Source organism: Lytechinus pictus, chromosome 17, assembly GCF_037042905.1.
Source record: "Lytechinus pictus isolate F3 Inbred chromosome 17, Lp3.0, whole genome shotgun sequence".
Classification (NCBI taxonomy): domain Eukaryota; kingdom Metazoa; phylum Echinodermata; class Echinoidea; order Temnopleuroida; family Toxopneustidae; genus Lytechinus; species Lytechinus pictus.
This window is the reverse complement of record NC_087261.1, coordinates 14,578,600-14,596,733: the sequence shown is the minus strand read 5'-3', so window position 1 is coordinate 14,596,733 and position 18,134 is coordinate 14,578,600. Positions and strand designations below refer to the sequence as shown.

General features: G+C 35.5%; 2 protein-coding genes across 5 annotated transcripts in view; one reads left to right on the top strand and one right to left on the bottom strand.

The window, feature by feature from the left end:
- Window positions 1-238: 238 nt before the first annotated feature.
- The window catches only part of LOC135157291 (uncharacterized), an 18,194-nt gene continuing 298 nt past the window's right edge, over window positions 239-18,134 (bottom strand). Inside the window, exons 1-8 of one of the 3 annotated variants that reach the window (XM_064112402.1) lie at window positions 17,795-18,086; window positions 9,498-9,593; window positions 6,650-6,745; window positions 5,508-5,825; window positions 3,464-3,511; window positions 2,666-2,892; window positions 1,393-1,456; window positions 239-342 (exon numbers count right to left, since the gene is read on the bottom strand). In XM_064112402.1, coding sequence (XP_063968472.1) covers window positions 245-342; window positions 1,393-1,456; window positions 2,666-2,892; window positions 3,464-3,511; window positions 5,508-5,825; window positions 6,650-6,745; window positions 9,498-9,573 — 927 coding nt within the window. In that variant the 5' untranslated portion in view covers window positions 9,574-9,593; window positions 17,795-18,086 and the 3' untranslated portion in view covers window positions 239-244. Of the gene's footprint in view, window positions 343-1,392; window positions 1,457-2,665; window positions 2,893-3,463; window positions 3,512-5,507; window positions 5,826-6,649; window positions 6,746-9,497; window positions 9,667-17,794; window positions 18,087-18,134 lie in introns of those variants that run through there. The other 2 variants (XM_064112401.1, XM_064112403.1) reach the window with 2 other exon arrangements.
- The window catches only part of LOC129280249 (dynein axonemal assembly factor 11-like), a 25,487-nt gene continuing 25,150 nt past the window's right edge, over window positions 17,798-18,134 (top strand). Inside the window, exon 1 of one of the 2 annotated variants that reach the window (XM_064112395.1) lies at window positions 17,798-17,957. The gene's annotated coding sequence lies outside the window, so the exon portion shown is untranslated. Of the gene's footprint in view, window positions 17,982-18,134 lie in introns of both variants that reach the window. The other variant, XM_064112394.1, reaches the window with a different exon arrangement.

Below are 18,134 nucleotides of genomic sequence, written 5' to 3'. Positions count from 1 at the left end.
CCCCCAAAAAAAAAAAAAAAAAAAAAACTTCCAGAATCGTCCGCGTCCCTGAGAGTAAATATACAGAAGATGTTATTTTGCCAAATGAATGTTATTTAAAAAAATGTCCTAGTAATCAGAAGTAATGATAATAATTTCTATTGCTACTATCGTAGATATTACAATCACATTCCCAAGTGCAAATATGAGTGTGTGTGTATATATAACTTATTTCATTGTATAATTTTTTATTAAATACCTTCGTTTATACCGTGAATGCCACAAGTATCAAGACAGCTGCGATGACAACGACAATTTGTACAATGATCAGTGTAGCTCTCCTTTCACTATTTTCACCGGAACCTGGATTTAAACAATTAATGAGATATGGAGGTAAATTATTTCATAAATCTCTAAATACACGGGTTCATAATTTACAAAGAGACACGTATCTGACGTGGAAAAAGACATGAGAAGACAGTTTTCAATAGAAATACAAATTTTAGTCAAAATGCAATTAAAGCGACGATGATACCACGTCCAATGCATGAGAATATCATATATTTTCAACCGCAGTCAGAAATTAGGTTGTCATAACCAATCAAATGTAATCGAAAGAATAATGATTTAGATACTTCGAAGCCATATATTTTCAGGACTTTTCATGTTTTTGTTTATCGTGCTGTTTAGTAAACACACATTTCATTATAATTATTAAGTTTTTGCATAGTGTAAGATAAATATGGTCTGATGTGTGTAATTATCATTGTAAACTATTCAGATTCAATTAAGTGCTTCTTATTGCCAAATTCACCAAAATTTAATAATCTCATGTTAAATAATAAAACAACACTGATGTAGTGAGTTGTTATTATCATTGATACTTTAATTTGCATTTCACATGTACTGCGCATCGAAGTGTTTGTGAAAATTAGCATGGTTAGTGAAATTTGAAACATCATATCTTTCTTATTTCACATTCGATTTTTCTTTTTGAAAATTGCTCCATCATATCTGTGTGATCACCCTCTCTCCATTTCATTAACTTGTTGTTGGGGGTAATTAAACCTTAACTATTATTAAGTTTTTGGCATCACCACCCAGAACGCTTTCAAGAACATAGAAAATATATTGTCAAATGCCATCCATGGCAATGAGCAACCATGAAGCTTTGTCGAAAGTTGGTGAATCAAAACAGCAGTTTCGTTCTGGACTCTGGACAATTGACATATTTGCATTTTTTTACTCGTCAGCTCCGATACTTAGGAAACTGCTGTTCCGGTTCACAAAGTTTCGACAAAAACCTCATAGTTGTTCATTGTCATGTGACGGGCATTTTCTATAGGTTTACTGTATTCTTGAAATCCGTTCTGCGTGGTGGTGCGAAAACTCCCTATTCATTGTGCAGCTCACCGCGATAGATGATCATTTCTATTATGACGTCGGATACCATCTGCTTTTGTGCTGAGACAACGACCTGTATAAAAATAGAATATGAAATATTTTTAGTTTTCGTCAATTCAGATCGGTTGGTTATAATGGATTATTATTATTTCACTTGACTTTGAAATGGATTTAAAACAATAAGAATTAAAAGATGATAATACAGTGGCAGATTCAAGCGAATGCGCAGTATATATTACGCACTCGACCCCTCTATATGTTTCGAGAATATTGAACACACATATTGATAATATCTAAACCACTATCATACAGAGGTGATGGGGGGGGGGGGGTTGACGGCCATGGAACCCAAAAACTTCTACGACCAAGGAAAATGAATAAGAAAAGGAAATAAAAGGAATGGGAAAAGAGTGATTATATGAATTATTTCTCAAAATATTATAAATATATTCCAAATTTGGTTTTTGTATGAATAAAAGTCAAAATTTTTGCTCGTTCGTTTCGCGCGTTCACACATATTTTTACCCTTATTTGCCCTATTGCCCCCCTCAAACTTTTGGGCTCATTATGCCACTGATCTTTTAAACACAAAAAATTGTAATCTGAGTCCCATGTACTGCTATGAAATGATTTAATGAGTAACACGGGTATACGAATTGTTATGATCATGCTTAAAGGGGTACTCCGGATAAATAAAATAAATACAGTAAAATTCACAGAGCAAAATGTTGAAAATTTCATTAAAATCTGATAACAAATAACAAGGTTATTGAATTCAAAGTTTAGCGGTTTGTTGTGAATACAGTTATGATTATGCACGTCTTCATGATTATTCATTAGATGGGGTGATGATGTCTCATCCCCACTTTACTTTTTGTTATTACATGAAATCATAATTATTAATTTTTTCATACATGCGTGAAGGATAACGTTTTCCTTATAATAAAATAAGTTGCAGCGATGAATATATTTGCATTAAATCAGTTGCTAATCCATTTTTTTAGTTCTTGGTGGAAAAAATAATTTCTTGTAATAAAATACAAAAGAACAAGTGGGGATGTGATATCCTCAGTTTGCTCATTGAATATTAATGATCAAAGATATGCATCTTAGAATTGCATCTTAGAACAGTAAAAATCTTTAAAATGTCATAACGTTGTTATTCCTTGTTCGATTTTTATCACATTTTCAGTGTTTTGTTCGTCTGATTTTTTATATCTGTTCAAATCATATTGTTTCAGCCTAGAGTACTATTTTAATGTCTGTTTTGAGCTCAACCTACCATCACTAATTTATTTGAATTACGAAAGCATGATAAATTCGGCCAGGTGTCAATCCACGGCATGACGGAGGTGCCGGGAAGATCATCATGAAATTTCTCGCACATAACTGTTTTGTATCCAGTGTCTGACATCCCTGGGCCTTGCCGATATGATATGAGCACACTGTCGTAAGTGGGATGGATATCATCACAGGTGACTCGATATATCCAAGCACCAGATTGGCCATCTGCAGAAGAATGAAAACAAAAGCAGCCTTAATCATAATCCAAGTCCGGAGTGAATTCAATTTTTTTTTTACGTTTTACTAACTTGAGAAAGTTTACACAAAGAAAAAGGGTTATTATTTTATCAATTTAGATTTTAAAAATCACTATACCGAAGGGAACGGGGCAGAGCCCCCCCCCCCCCCCCCCTTGCCAGAATTTTGATAACTGTTTTATCTTTTGTTTCAGATATATATAGACAGGGAAAGTGTCTCCAAAATTGGCGATGAGCATTCGGGGGGGGGGTGTACACTTTCCCCTCCTGCAAAGTTTTCCACATATGCAACTAATGAAAATATCAATAATGCAATCATAGTTTAAAACCTTTGTAATAATTGTATAGCGATTTTGGGCTTTGGGTGTAGATGATAGGCCTATTCGATATTGAATTCCACCCCCCCCCCTATTAAATGCGATCAATATGGGAAATAGATCAATTAAATAATATGACAGACATAAGATTAAGAATTCAGATTTTTTGTATTATTCTTGCAGAGTATGGCTCCTTTGCAATAAGGAACTTGTTATAATTACCCCTTTCCTGGTTGTAACAGGACGTCGAATGTTGTAGATAATGTTGTTCTGTGAAAAGAAAAAAAAAGACAAGTAACTGATTATGGCACTAAGCTGTTCCTCACTAACGGATAGCCTTCATCATTTATTTACATCGATATATTGTCATGCATATGTTTACTGAGCCTATGATTACACACTAATTTTATCCGACATGTATCCAGTGTTGGCACCAAGGGGAGTGGGGCACTCCCTTAGTCAGGATCGTTGCCCCCCCCCCAGATATTTTGAAATACTGAAGATAAAAATGTGAAGTAAATTCTGTCACAAGCTTCCTACTCAAGCTGTAATAAAGTGCTCCAAAACAGCATTTTTACTCATCAAATTTTGAATTTTTTCTCATCCAGTCACTGTTAACACAAATCTTTCAAGTCATTATATAAAATTCAAAATTTGGCTCGGGCTCACAGTAGCTGTTGGTTGGGATGAATAAATGATAACATGGGGCTTGAAATCCAGTGTTCAATATACACAACTATTCTTCCCGTAATTCGAGTTTTCATTTTTTTTTAATACCTCGTTCACACTGCCATGCGATCCTTAACCCACGATTGGCCTTTCGTAACTGATTTTGTTAACCATTCAACAAATTTTCTACGGGTACGATTGCCACAACTGATATGCTATGATCTGATACGATCTGAAACCAGGGGCGTCGATCCATTTTTCAAATTGGGGGGCAAAATCAATGTTCCAAAGGCGCGCTTGATCATACAAAACAAACAAACTCACCCACACACACATAGGCCTATATATATGACTCATGAGAAAGAGACACATATCTCACCAACAAATAAATGCGAGCGCGAAGCGCGAGCTGAAAATATTTAGTATATACTGACCTGAAAGCAGGAAAAAGGTTTCTGTTAACTGTTTGTAGTAACTCATGAGGAGGATACATATCTCACTACACAGATAATGCGAGTGCCGAGAGCGAGCTGAAATTTCTTTATATTCTGACCTGAAAGCTTGATATTCTAAGCATTTTTGGTACCAACGATTAAGATGGGTATTTAAAAGGAACAATAGATGCGAGCACGAAGCGCGAGCTGAAAATTTTGATATTTCGATCTGAAAAAAATTGACAGTTTAATGGACTTTTTAATAAAGAACAAGATATAGTATATCCAACAAAAGTTTATCGCAAATCGAAGTGGGATTTCTTTTGAGGTTTAGAACTGAAAACGGGGCATTCTATTCACCTATTTAATCATGAAAAGTATGGGTTTCTGCTACAGAAATGATGCGAAGCGCGACCTGAAAATGTTTATATTCCAATCTGAAAAGCGGACATTTTGAGCACGATTTTAAATAAAGAACGAGTTGTGTATTTCAATCTCGCTTGCTGATTTCTGTGTAATATTACAATCTTGTTTTATTTTTGCACATGCGGAATTATTGGGGGGCAAAAGATATGTTTGCCCCCCCCCCCCCAATATTTTCATTGGGGCGATCGCCCCCCTGCCCCCCAGGATCGACGCCTCTGTCTGAAACTACTACTGCGATTACTCCACGATAAAGACCGCCGTTTGAGTCGTGGCGAAATCGTGACAATGGAAACAGGTATTAGCGAGATAACCATCCTGCATGCATTACAAAAAAGCGATGAAAATTAAAAATTTTCAGCTCGCGGTACGCACTCGCATCATTATTTTGTTTAATTTGATACCTTTCCTGTTCACGGTTTAAAATGGTGCTTATAACGCCCAGTTATCATCTCAATGAAAAAAAATTGTTCAGCTCGCACTGCAGACAATAGGTCGACATAATAGTCACTGTCTAATAAATGATTTCTCGGTTCTCGTAGTCTCAAATAATAGTCAATGATATAAGTTTTCTAAAATTGGACCCCGAATTCCGTTTGCACATGATTTCCTATCCACAAAGTTATACGTTGATATCCTTCCAGTGTTTCCACAAATTCCATAAAATGTGTTTTCCAAATTTTATATCTCGGATCCGGAAACTTTGAGTAATAAAGGGGCTTTTATGTCTACATACGTACCAACTACTTTGACTGCCCGGACATTGAGCATAAACCCCCTGTTTGAATCTCCTCGACTTTTAAAATCAGAAAAAATCTTCAGATTGGTCTCTGAGAGCAGATACATCGGATAACCGGATTGGTGGTTTTCTCTCGAGATACTATGAACATCATGCCCATTGGAGGCTTCGACGATGACGTCATCACTGACGTCTGTCGGAGATAAACGAAGAAGAATTTGCCATTCCTTTTGACCGACAAGCTCAAAGGAGAATTTCCCTTTATGTTGAGTACCGCATGATACGTTCGCACGAGCATCAATTTGAACACGTGGTGCGACTATAAAAGAGGATCATATAATGGCAAGAAAAAAATAAAATTTTATGATTTCATCACAGGGTGCTTGTTGAATAAAAATAGAATTATATCAAAATATCGTCCTGACGATTCCAACCAAATCCCCCAATTTGAAAGAAAATAATAATTGATGTTAATCTATTTCCTCAAAAAACCGCCTTCATCACGATTATGTTTTCTTTTTTAATCCAACATAGGATTAAAAAAATTGATATCGCAATTCACACAAAAAATAAATGTTGGAAGAGATGGATTCACATGTGGTATAAATTCAATAATACTGGTGATTAAAAGACAATTTCATATCAAGAATAGATAAGGTATACCTCAAATGCACTATATAGCGTATATATACAGCATCAACAATGACAAATAAATGGACGGGTCACGGAAATAAAAGGATTGGCCCATGCACAAGCATAATAGAGTCACTATTGCCCTCGGACAATAATATTGGGCCCATGAAATGCTTTGTAGGATCTGATGCTGCATATGTAATGGACATAACCTCAATTTTTAAATGCATTAATTTGTAAGGATAAGAATATGAAATTGCGTGCGAATGGAACAGAGGCGTTGAAGGACAAGATTATAACTGGAAAAATGATTTTTGCCACTTTTTGTATAGGGTTCGAATCTTCTGAACATTTTTTGTCAGTCAAAAATTAAATGTAATTTTCTGAAATTTGTTTCAATTTGTATCTGACCTTGTGGCTGATAAATTAAAAAGAAAACACTCTAGAAACAAAATATACATGTATATCAAAATACATTTGGTGAGAATACCAAAAATATTGTTGGCCTACCTTCATCAGAGTACACGTCTAGCTGATCATCTTCGGCCATATTCACTAAAAATCCTCTCATACCATCATTGCCTTGATATTGACACATTAGTTCACCTTTGATGTCGTGGCAGTGATGGATGAAAGAACAAAAAAGAAAATTAAAGGGATGGTCCGGGCTGAAAATATATCTCAATGAATAGAGTAAAATTAACAGAGCAAAATGCTGAAAATCAGATAACAAATAAAAAAGTTATTGAATTTTAAAGTTTATCAATATTTTGTGAAAACAGTTATTACCCAGAAGGAAAAACCAGTTCCACTGGACCAGTTGGACCAGTAGAATTTTAACTGGTAACTCTGGAAATTGGAACATCGGTTTACTGGTCTAACTGGTCATACTGGTCCAGTTAAAATTTTACTGGTCCAGTTAAAAATTAAACTGGTCTTGAATTACTGGAATTTTATACTGGTCTTGTTTCTGGTGGTTGTTATACTGGTATCACTGGTCTTCGTACTGGTTTTCAAGCTGGTCTGTTTACTGGTATTTTCTACTGGTCGAACTGGTCAAACTGGTCCTCGTACTGGTCTTACTGGATCAATTTATTACATGCATTTGGTTTGTTATATACCATGGTCTGTGAAATGTGATGGAAAAGATGGTTAGTAAATTAATCTTTCTGCTGTTATTTTAAATGTGATATATGAAATTACACATTTTCATTGTGAATTAGTTCGCACATTAATTTGGAAAGTTTTTAAACAACAATGAGTGCCATTGTAAGGATAATTCCATTCTAAATCCTGATTTTTCTTTTTTAAATAGGAAATATGCAAATGAGGTAAACCACGTGATCAGCATCATCAGAATTACTGGTATTACTGGTCTTGACCAGTTCAATTTCAAACAATGAATTACTTTAGACCAGTTGACTATATCAGAGGAATGTATCTTGCTTTGATCTTAATCATAATTAAAGGAAATAATTATTTTAATGATAATGTTAATACTTGATAATTATGATATTAATAATAATAATTACAATATCGATAAAAATGATAACAGTAATAAGAATGATAACAACAATGATCATAATAATCATAATAATTATGATAATTATAAGAAGAATGATGATAACGATAATAACTTTCTATGAATTGCAAGATTCATTTTCCATAATTCGTCAAATGATCTGACTTGAAATAAAATCATTATTTATTGGACCAGTAACACCAGTTTGATGAAAAACAAATTAACTCATTTGCTTCAACTGGAATGCAATTGTTTGAACTGGTCTCCAGTTGATTTATACTGGTCCAGTTAAAAATCAACTGGTCCAGTAAACATATACTGGAAACCAGTAAAAATCTACTGGAAACCATTTATTGGACCAGAAACACCAGTTTGATGAAAAACAATTTAACTGGTATTACTAATTGCATCAACTGGAATGCAATTGTTGGAACTGGTCTCCAGTTGATTTTTACTGGTCCAGTTAAAAATCAACTGGCCCAGTAAAAATATACTGGAAACCAGTAAAATTCTACTGGAAACCAGTAAAAATTCTTACTGGTTTTACTGGTTTTTCCTTCTGGGTATACATCGTCATGAATATTCATTAGGTGGGGGTGATGATATCACATCTCCACTTTCCTTTCTCTTATGTTATTACATGAAATCATAATTGTTTCATTTTTTCATACATGTGTAAATGATGTGTCTCCATTATGATGAAATAAGTTGCGGCAATAAATAACTAATGCACTTTACCAGTTGTCAATCCAATTGTTTTAGTTCTTGGTAGAATTTTTTTGAATATACCTGATTTCATATAATAAAATACAAAAGAACAAGTGGAGATATAACATCATCAGCCCACCTAATGAATATTCATACAGACCTGCCTAGAACTGTTTCGCCGGAATAATGCAAATCTTTAAAATTCAATAACTTTTTCAATGACTATTTGTTATCCGATTTTGATAAAATTTTCAGCATTTTGCTTTATTGAGACATAAATATCTTCAGCCTAGACCTTCCCTTTATCAAGAATTGACTTGCAGTTCCATGATCAAATAACAGTGTTGTAAAATATTTTCTGCAAATTCCCATATCTACGGTACAGGGGTGCCATTGTATGTTGCCAATAGGAGTGGGCAAAATTGGGGGGGGGGGAGTAAGCGTGGCCTCTAAATTGTAATAGGCCTACAGCATTTTACGCGCGAAGCGCGTCAGAAAACTGAAAATGTAGTATGTTCCTTTTTATGTCATTATTATGTTCAATGATTTTATAGTGTGAATGATTTACAATGCTTTTAGGAAAGCTATACTTGCATTGCATATTAACTGATTATGGGGTTGCAAATCGATGTGTTTGTGCCCGGCCCCTCAAATATTTTCATCGGGGGCAATATCGCCCCCCTAGCTCCACCCCCCCCCCCCCCGTATCGACGCCCAGTATGGTGTTCTGTTGTAAAATAATAATGATAAAGTAAAACAAAGTAGGTCCATCATGATCTTCCTATATAACCGGATGTTTCTAACATTACGCGACATTTTTCTTATCTTCTCTTCTTTATAATCCCCTTTTGTAAGTTGCAAATTCTCATTAGATTAAGCCTTATGAAATATGCAATTAGGCCTACATTTTACGACAGAGAACATAATTAAATACAAACCGTTTCATATCGACAATATATATGTATATGCGTATGGCATTTACTTGAAATTTTGTATTTTACAATATGTTTCCTTTTATGAAAAACACACATAAACACGGTCATTTCGCAGTATTATGTTGAATACGCTATTGCCTTGGGCTTCATCTATTGGCATGTAGGAATTAATTCAGTTCAATGACATTCTTACCATTTGGACATACTACTCCATTGAAGATCAAGATCAATAGCAATATAAATTGTAGATACCACTTCTGCATATCCATGATGGCCTCTCCAAGTGCATCTAAATATTAATTCACGAACAGATAACTGAGTAACTTTGAATCGCCTTATAGTGGTTGCATTATAGCCTTTCCAAAATATATGCGGAGTATATGAATTAAGCCCAGTTTGTGTACGGCCGGATCAATATATGGAAGCGATTTTTACGTTTACTATGAAACGGACCAGGAAATCGAAATATTGCACGGTTGAATACCTTCCCACAATAATAATTACGTATCGAATCTAGCGATGATTCTACTTCTGTATTCACGCTCTGTATATAGCTGCTCTCATCGCGTGGTAGTACTTTTGTTTATTGAGGGTGTGGATGTTATCATTGCCACCGTTTATTCGGATCCTGTTCTATTCATAAAATAAAAGAATCGGATTGCGTGGTTTAGATTTTACCACAGGCAGACAGACAGGGACTGGGGGCCATATGCCCCCCCCCCCCAAAAAAAAAAAAAAAATAATAATAATAATAATAATAATAAAAAATCTCGACCGAGAGAAAAAAAAAGGAGAGACAGAAATAAAGGAAAGGAAGTATTGAAAAATATGATATTATTTACCAAACATGTCAAAATATTTTCCCAAAATATACATTCTGTTTTCTCTGTATATAAGACGGTCAAAAATTTTGCTAATATTATGCCGACGGCCATGGAAATGAGCAAACCCGCCCACTGAAATGGCAAACTTATTTTTGTTGGCCGGCCTACATCTGCCGTTTTAATTTACTAGTGTCAAAAGTGGACTTCGCGTCTTTTGAAAATTAGTTATAGGCCTAATTGACTGTTAATTTTTAAACAAGTAAAATCCCACACAAATTACTTTGAAGATTGAGGGGAGAGTGAAAATATTCAAATTTATTACTTTCAATATATAATTTATTTCTTTCAATCGGTGGCGTGCAGATGGGGTGGCTTGGGGAGGGAGTCTTGCCCCCAAACAAGAATTTCACGACTAAGAAATAAAAGGAAAGGAAATCATATGAAAGGAAAGAGAGAAGGATGAAATATATGACGTAATTTTCTCAATATATTATGTCAAAATCCCTCACAAAATTGTATTTTGGCAATGAAAATGTCAAAACTGTTGCTCGCTATCTTCGCTTGCAAGCATTAATTTTACGCAATCAATATATGGGATCCAGCCCCCTAAAATGTTTGGCTCGTTACGCCACTGCTTTCAGTAATATAGGCCTACAAGTAAAAACATATACTGATTTATTAATGGCCAGCAATAGGCCTATATAATTATCCCCAGCTCCTTAAGGGAGTATTTTGTCTTACAAATCTATTCAAAAAGTAGTTTGTTGACTAATTAGAACTATGTACACATAGGATGACACGTTACTGGAAGTCACGTATCTTGATAATGATAATGATGATGATGATAACAACAACAGCCGTTATCGTCACCGTCGTCGTCGTCGTCGTCGTCATCATCATCTAATTCATAATAAAATCAGTATGAAGAGTCTTGTTAAACATTATAAATAGACCCAGTTTGTGGCAGTGGTGCCAGGATCGAGAAAAGCTAGGCAAATGGCGATGAGAACGAAATCAAAGCGGTTTTTGATAAGTGTTCGAAGTTAGCTACTATTGGGAATGTGGTTATAGGCTACAGCAAGCAGGTTATAGGCAACAGCAAGCAGAACATGAAAAATTCGATGAGAAAGTCTTTACAATCGCTAGCTGCAGACAACTCCAATATCTTATTTTCCCATGATGATATTAACCAACTCGTTAGGATTGTACATTATGAACTAACAAATTAATGTTACAGACTGGATCAAAACCAATTAACAAACTTTCGATACTAACAAAAGATACTAACAAAAGTAATACTTTACCAAACAGCATATTCTTTGACAACTCCTCTCAAGTTAATTTAGCGAATAGTCCAGTCAATATAGGGTTTGACCCACCACTAATTGCAACACGAGATATTCCACTGCAATGCTTTCCAGGAAGGTCCCCTAAACAACATACTAAAAGTCCCAAGAAATCCAAGCAGTGGAAATTTATGAAATTTGCATATTATGCAAATTAGCCATAAAAAGTTAGAAAAATAAGGAAAATAGCCCAAAGATTACAAATTGAGTGTCCAAAACAATTCAATTTGAGCGAGAATTCATGATAAATAACTGTATTCAATATTTTTTGTCAAACGTGCAAAAAAAATCTACCTCATTTGCATAATATGCAAATAAGCATCCTTATATGGAAAAATGTAAAGGTATTGTGATTTTTCTCTCATTATCTGCTTGAAAATTTCATTAATGTTGGAATTTACATGCTGCTATCACTAAGCACGTTGAATACATTTGTATTTAGCTTAGTGTCTGTAGTGTAATTTGCATATTATGCAAATAAAAGTATCTAACATGTTATAAATATTCAAGAAAACACTCTGGTGATACATCCCTCAAAAATTGCAAGTATTTTATCTATTGATATTGAAATATGGCAATACCTTACAGGAAGGTTTCCTAAACACCATATTAAAAGTCCTTAAATATACAATCATATAGGAAAATCACAAAATTTGCATTTTATGCAAATTAGCCATAATAAATTACAAATAAGGAAAATAATCAAAATATTGGAAATCAAGTGCAGAAATCAATACGAATTGAACTGAAGCCCATGATAAGTTTTACAAATTTATTTATTTTTTAAATAAAAAATCGTAAATAAATCTACCTCATTTGCATATATGAGCATCTTTATATGGAAAAAAATCCAGAAATTTTGATTTTTCTCACAAAAACAGTTATGAAAACATTTCAGTCTGGATCAATATGATGTGATCACTAAGAATGGCAAATACATTAATAATCAGCTTAATATCCAAAGTGTAATTTACATATTATGCAAATAAGCATCCGACATTTTATAAATATTCAAGGAACACATAAGTGATACTTTCCTCTAAAATTCCATATAGATTATGTGTATTAACCATGATGACCTTCCCTACACTTCTTGCTTGGTTGATGTTGACTTTTGTCATGAGCAGTTACCCCACTCATATTGTACAATGATGAGTCCATTCTACATAGATCCCACTGCTTGAATGCTTCATTATTTCCATCCAGGTCTTGCTCTCTTCTTGACTTTGTAGAGACTTTGCGTTTCTTGCGAGTATAGTCCACGCTAGCAACTCCTGGATTGCCAAGTGATCAGCACAAGATGTCACACCCGTACAAATAAAAGCCCATTAGCTTCGAATATTTGGTCTTTGTAGCCATGGACCTATTGTAATAGGTCCATGTTGTAGCACACCATTAGCTTATCAACTTGGGGTCCTTGTATTTAAAGCGTTTAACGATAAATCTCCACCCTACATCTCAGAGCTCTTATCTCAGCATAGACCAACACGCAGTCTCAGATCAGCAGCTCAAGCATTGCTGAGGGAATCTCTCAGCCACACAACCTGGGGTGACAGAGCCTTCTACATCTCTGGACCAAAGTTGTGGAATAGCCTTCCCCAATTTATCAGGAGAGCAGAGACCCAATCAACTTTTGAGTCTTACCTGAAGACCTTTCTGTTCCCCACTCCAACATTATCCCAATACAAGAATAACTCACTTGTAGCATTACTAGGACAGTACTTGAACTGAATGATGATCCTAAGCACTGTTTGAAGACATTGAAATTTGTGAGATATTTCCTATTTTTGAGCAAGCGCCATGAGCGCCCAGCTGTGGCGGATACCGGCGTTTACAAGAACCCATCATCATCATCACTTGTCTTGGTGGTGAATATGAGTACTTGCTTTGATCACAAGATCTCTGGGCATGCTTAATAAGAGTAACAATGGGCATTTGCCTATACGAGCGACATGAAAGCCATAAATTCATGATGAAGGCCTAAAGTGCATTATAGGCATCTTTCTCAGATACAGGAATCGAGATTAGACGTTCTTGCTGAATCCAGTTGCTGCTTCACGATGAAGCATCCATGTTCTGTTCTTTCCTCTTTGATAAATCTCCTATGGCATCCATCTCCAAATATTAAAGCTATAGTTTCTAAGTAAGTCGTATGAAAATAATAATATTAATTTCCTGATATTTATGATAAACAGAAATTCCTCAGTGAGACAATGAACAAACCAGATGGAGGACTAAGCCAGATTATTGCCTTTCCAACAAGAGGACACAACATAATGGAACATCCTTAACATCACCATCAAATACCATCCAACATTGATTAGACAGTGTGTACCACTTCCAGGATTTATTTGCCACAATGTGCTACTCATGGGTATACTGTGAGGTTATCCAGAGGAATAAACATTTTATGGTACGACTAAGGATGTTCTTCTGGAGGAATGCTGACTTTAATCACGTTAATAGTGGCATGCAGATGTACTTTGTACAGTCATACAACTCTCTGTACTGAAATCCGACAAGTCGAGCATAGGAGACTGTATGCCAATCAAGAGGACTTTAACAAGAACACACCGTCAACCATGTCTTCTTCCGACACAAGTTGCCTCAATGAAACAATGGACATAAGTTGTGTCGGAAGATGTCAAGAGTTTTAGAGAAAGGCTAGGAAGGCTTGCACATTTTAGAGCTCCAAAAGCATCAGTAAGGTAAAGCTCAGAATTGCTACAATGCATTAAAGAGGACCATAAGAGGGTTTGTAGACAAGCCTATAATACATAATTTGTTGACCGGGTTGACAATGATCCAGGCTGTAACAATTAGCATGTTGGGAGCCCTTAATATCAATAGATATGACTACATTGGAATATCATTATTAAAGGAAGGCAAAGATTTTTAGTCTTAGTATTCACCACTGATCATGATGATGATGACGCTGAAGTCCTGGGACCCAGTCCTGGCCCAGATATGGCCAGATAACATATTGTTTAGTCAAGCAGGTGTAGCCAGACTACTGAAGAAATTGTTAAAGAAAACAACCTGCATGAAGCTACTAGGCCAGACGGAATCTCTGCTGCACTTCTTAATGAGACTACTCATCAGATCTTACCTGCCATAAGTTTGCTTTTCCTGGCCTCCTTTTATCATGTTTATGCGGTGAAATTTCAAGAAAGTCTAAGTCGTTCCCAACCATATATGAAAGGGTTGTCAACTCTAACAAACTACGCACCAATTCAAACACTGTGCTTTGTTCTTGCCAATCCCATCATCTTGTCAGACTAACGCGTAGGAAGCAAAGAATATATTTCCAGTATTTTTCCTTGAATATAAATCATATTAGGATAGATTTGAATGCTTAGTGATAGCAGCATATTAATTTGAAAAACTGAAATGTTTTCACTGCAGTCAATGTGATAAAAATCAAGATTTCTTGACATTTTCCATATAAGGTTACTTATTTGCATAATATGCAAATGAGGCAGATTAGCTAGCTTTCTTAAATAAAGACATTGAACTTATTTATTCATCATGAACTTTTGTTCAAAATTACTTGCTGTGGACATTTAATTTAAGTAATCTTTGGAATAATTTCCTCATTTTCTATTTTTTTTTTAATGGCTAATTTGCATAATATGCAAATTAATTTTCAGGCATTGTGATGAATTATCATGCTTAGTGATATAGTAGCATATTAATGTCAACATTAATGAAATGTTTTCAAGCAGTCTATATGAGAAAAATCACAATATTTTGACATTTTTTCCATATAAGGATGCTTATTTGCATAATATGTAAATGAGGTAGAAATTTTTGCACTTTTGATTAAAAACATTGAATTCAGTTCTTTATCATGAATTTCCATTCAAATTAAATTGTTTTGGACATTTAATTTGTAATCTCTGGACTATTTCCCTTCTTTTTCAAATTTTTCATGGCTAATTTGCATAATTTGCAAATTTCATAAATTTCCACTACTTGGATTTCTTGGGACTTTTAGTATGTTGTTACGGGGACCTTTTTGGAAAGCATTTCAGTGGAATATCTCGTGTTGCAATTAGTGGTGGGTTACCCCCCTATTCTGGCTAGATTGACTGGACTAGAAGTGTACACACTACGAACTTAATTTCGCGTGCAGGTGTGTGAGGGTGTGTGTGAGGGAAGGTGAGGGTATGTTCGTGTGTTAATTAGATAATGAAACTAAGTTTAGAGGCTTACCTTTTAAACAAAAGCTTTAATTTGCTTTTTTTTCGGCAAGCCTCTCCATTTTACTTTAAAATACAAAAATCATCTGAGTTATAGCTTCATTTTTGAATTGCGTTTATCCAATAAAAAATTATGTCTTGTTATACTGTTGACTTTGTTATGTTTATTATATCATGTACAACATAGTGAAACGGAAACTAATCGGAATCGAAATGAAATGAAAATCAAGCTAACTCCAGATCTGGATTGTTTCATTAATTTATCTTTGTGGAATCATAATGACTGCCCAGGACCAAAATCCAATTGAAACCAGTTGGATTTCCAACTGGTTTCAATTGGTTTCAATTGGTTTTAACTGGAATTTAACAATTTCCAGTTGAAACCAGTTGGGCAACTGGAAATCCTAACTGGAACCAGTTGGGTAACTGGAAATGACTTCCGACTGGAAATGATTTCTAACTGGAACCAGTTGGGTATCTGGAAATCCTAACTGGAACCAGTTGGGCAACTGGAAATCCTAACTGGAACCAGTTGGGTAACTGGAAATGACTTCCAACTGGAAATGATTTCTAACTGGAACCAGTTGGGTAACTGGAAATCCTAACTGGAACCAATTGGGCAACTGGAAATCCTAATTGGAACCAGTTGGGTAACTGGAAATGACTTCCAACTGGAAATGATTTCTAACTGGAACCAGTTGGGTAACTGGAAATCCTAACTGGGACCAGTTGGGCAACTGGAAATCCTAACTGGAACCAATTGGGCAACTGGAAATCCTAATTGGAACCAGTTGGGTAACTGGAAATGACTTCCAACTGGAAATGATTTCTAACTGGAACCAGTTGGGTAACTGGAAATCCTAACTGGAACCAATTGGGCAACTGGAAATCCTAATTGGAACCAGTTGGGTAACTGGAAATGACTTCCAACTGGAAATGATTTCTAACTGGAACCAGTTGGGTAACTGGAAATCCTAACTGGGACCAGTTGGGCAACTGGAAATCCTAACTGGAACCAGTTGGGTATTAAACTGGAAATAAAACTGGATCCAGTTGGGTAACTGGAAATGATTTCCAATTGGTTTCCAATTGGAAATTTTCCAGTTACCCAACTGGATCCAATTGAAACCAGTTAATTTGCATATTATCTGCCAGTGTGCACAGATTAATGTTTTATGGACTTCATCATCATTTACAATGTATCTATTTAATTCTTTTCAATTTCAAGTACCACACTTTTTAAAGATAAGTGTTTATAATACAGTGAAAACCATGTTCATTAATGTTATAGATTATAATTACAACAGATTCAAAGATAATTAGTACACCACTAACTGTTACCAAATTACATCAAACAAAAATACATATATTTGAAGATCTTCCATATAAATATATACATATGAAAGTCTGTATTTTATCAATGCCCTTTACATTGGTAATAATAGACATGTACTGCTTCTGAGTTGGCATGAGCAATAGTTAGTGCAAATGCTAATTAATTTGTAACTAATTAAGTTCATTCCAACGTGAAGTTCCAATTGGATCCAGTTGGAAACCAATTGGTTTCAACTGGTTCCAGTTGAAACCAGTTGCCTCCAATTGGTTTCAACTGGAACCAATTGAAACCAGTTGCCTCCAATTGGATTCAATTGGTTTTAATAGGGAAATTGGAACAACTGGAACCAATTGAAACCAATTGCCAACTGGTTCCAGTTGCCCAATTGGTTTTAACTGGAACCAATTGGCAACTGGTTTTCAATTGGAACCAATTGGCAACCGGTTTTCAATTGGAACCAGTTGTTCCAATTTCCCTATTGAAACCAGTTGGCCAACTGGTTTCAATTGGTTTTGCTCTAATTGGTTTTAACTGGATTTTGGTCCTGGGTGAATCACCATAAGCACATGTGGGACAGGTCGAGTGTTTTATTGCTTTGAAAAAGACTGGACATCGTCGAAAATTTTACAATCTTTAATATTTCTGGGAGAGGGTAGGTGGAATTATCCCTGTGCCATCCGAGTGCCCCCATTCCCATCCCAATACAATTTTCCTCATTATTTAATTTTTTCTACACCACCGGCACCCAATTATTATGCCAAAATATGCGACTGTTTACCTACCCAACGCTAGTTGGCGTCCTTCCACACATGTAAACAAGTTCAACTTTGTCTTTGTCAAATCCTGGATTGTTATTTGTAAATACCGAGCTACTGAAGTAAATCATCGGAGAAATTACGGAAGAAAGAGGCGGGTTGCGTTCTTAGGACTGTTTCCCAACGAGAAGTATGGCATAACAATCATGTTCAGGTATTTAGAGGCCAGCACGGGCACGGCCTCCGAAATTTTGCACCGTCTAAGACTAAGAGCTCGAGAGTGCTCCCCGTTGCAAGTCGCGCTCGGCTAGCGCTGGCTGAGGCTTAGACCAAAAGCTTCAGTCTCTGTATTTTGGTTGTTCCGCTG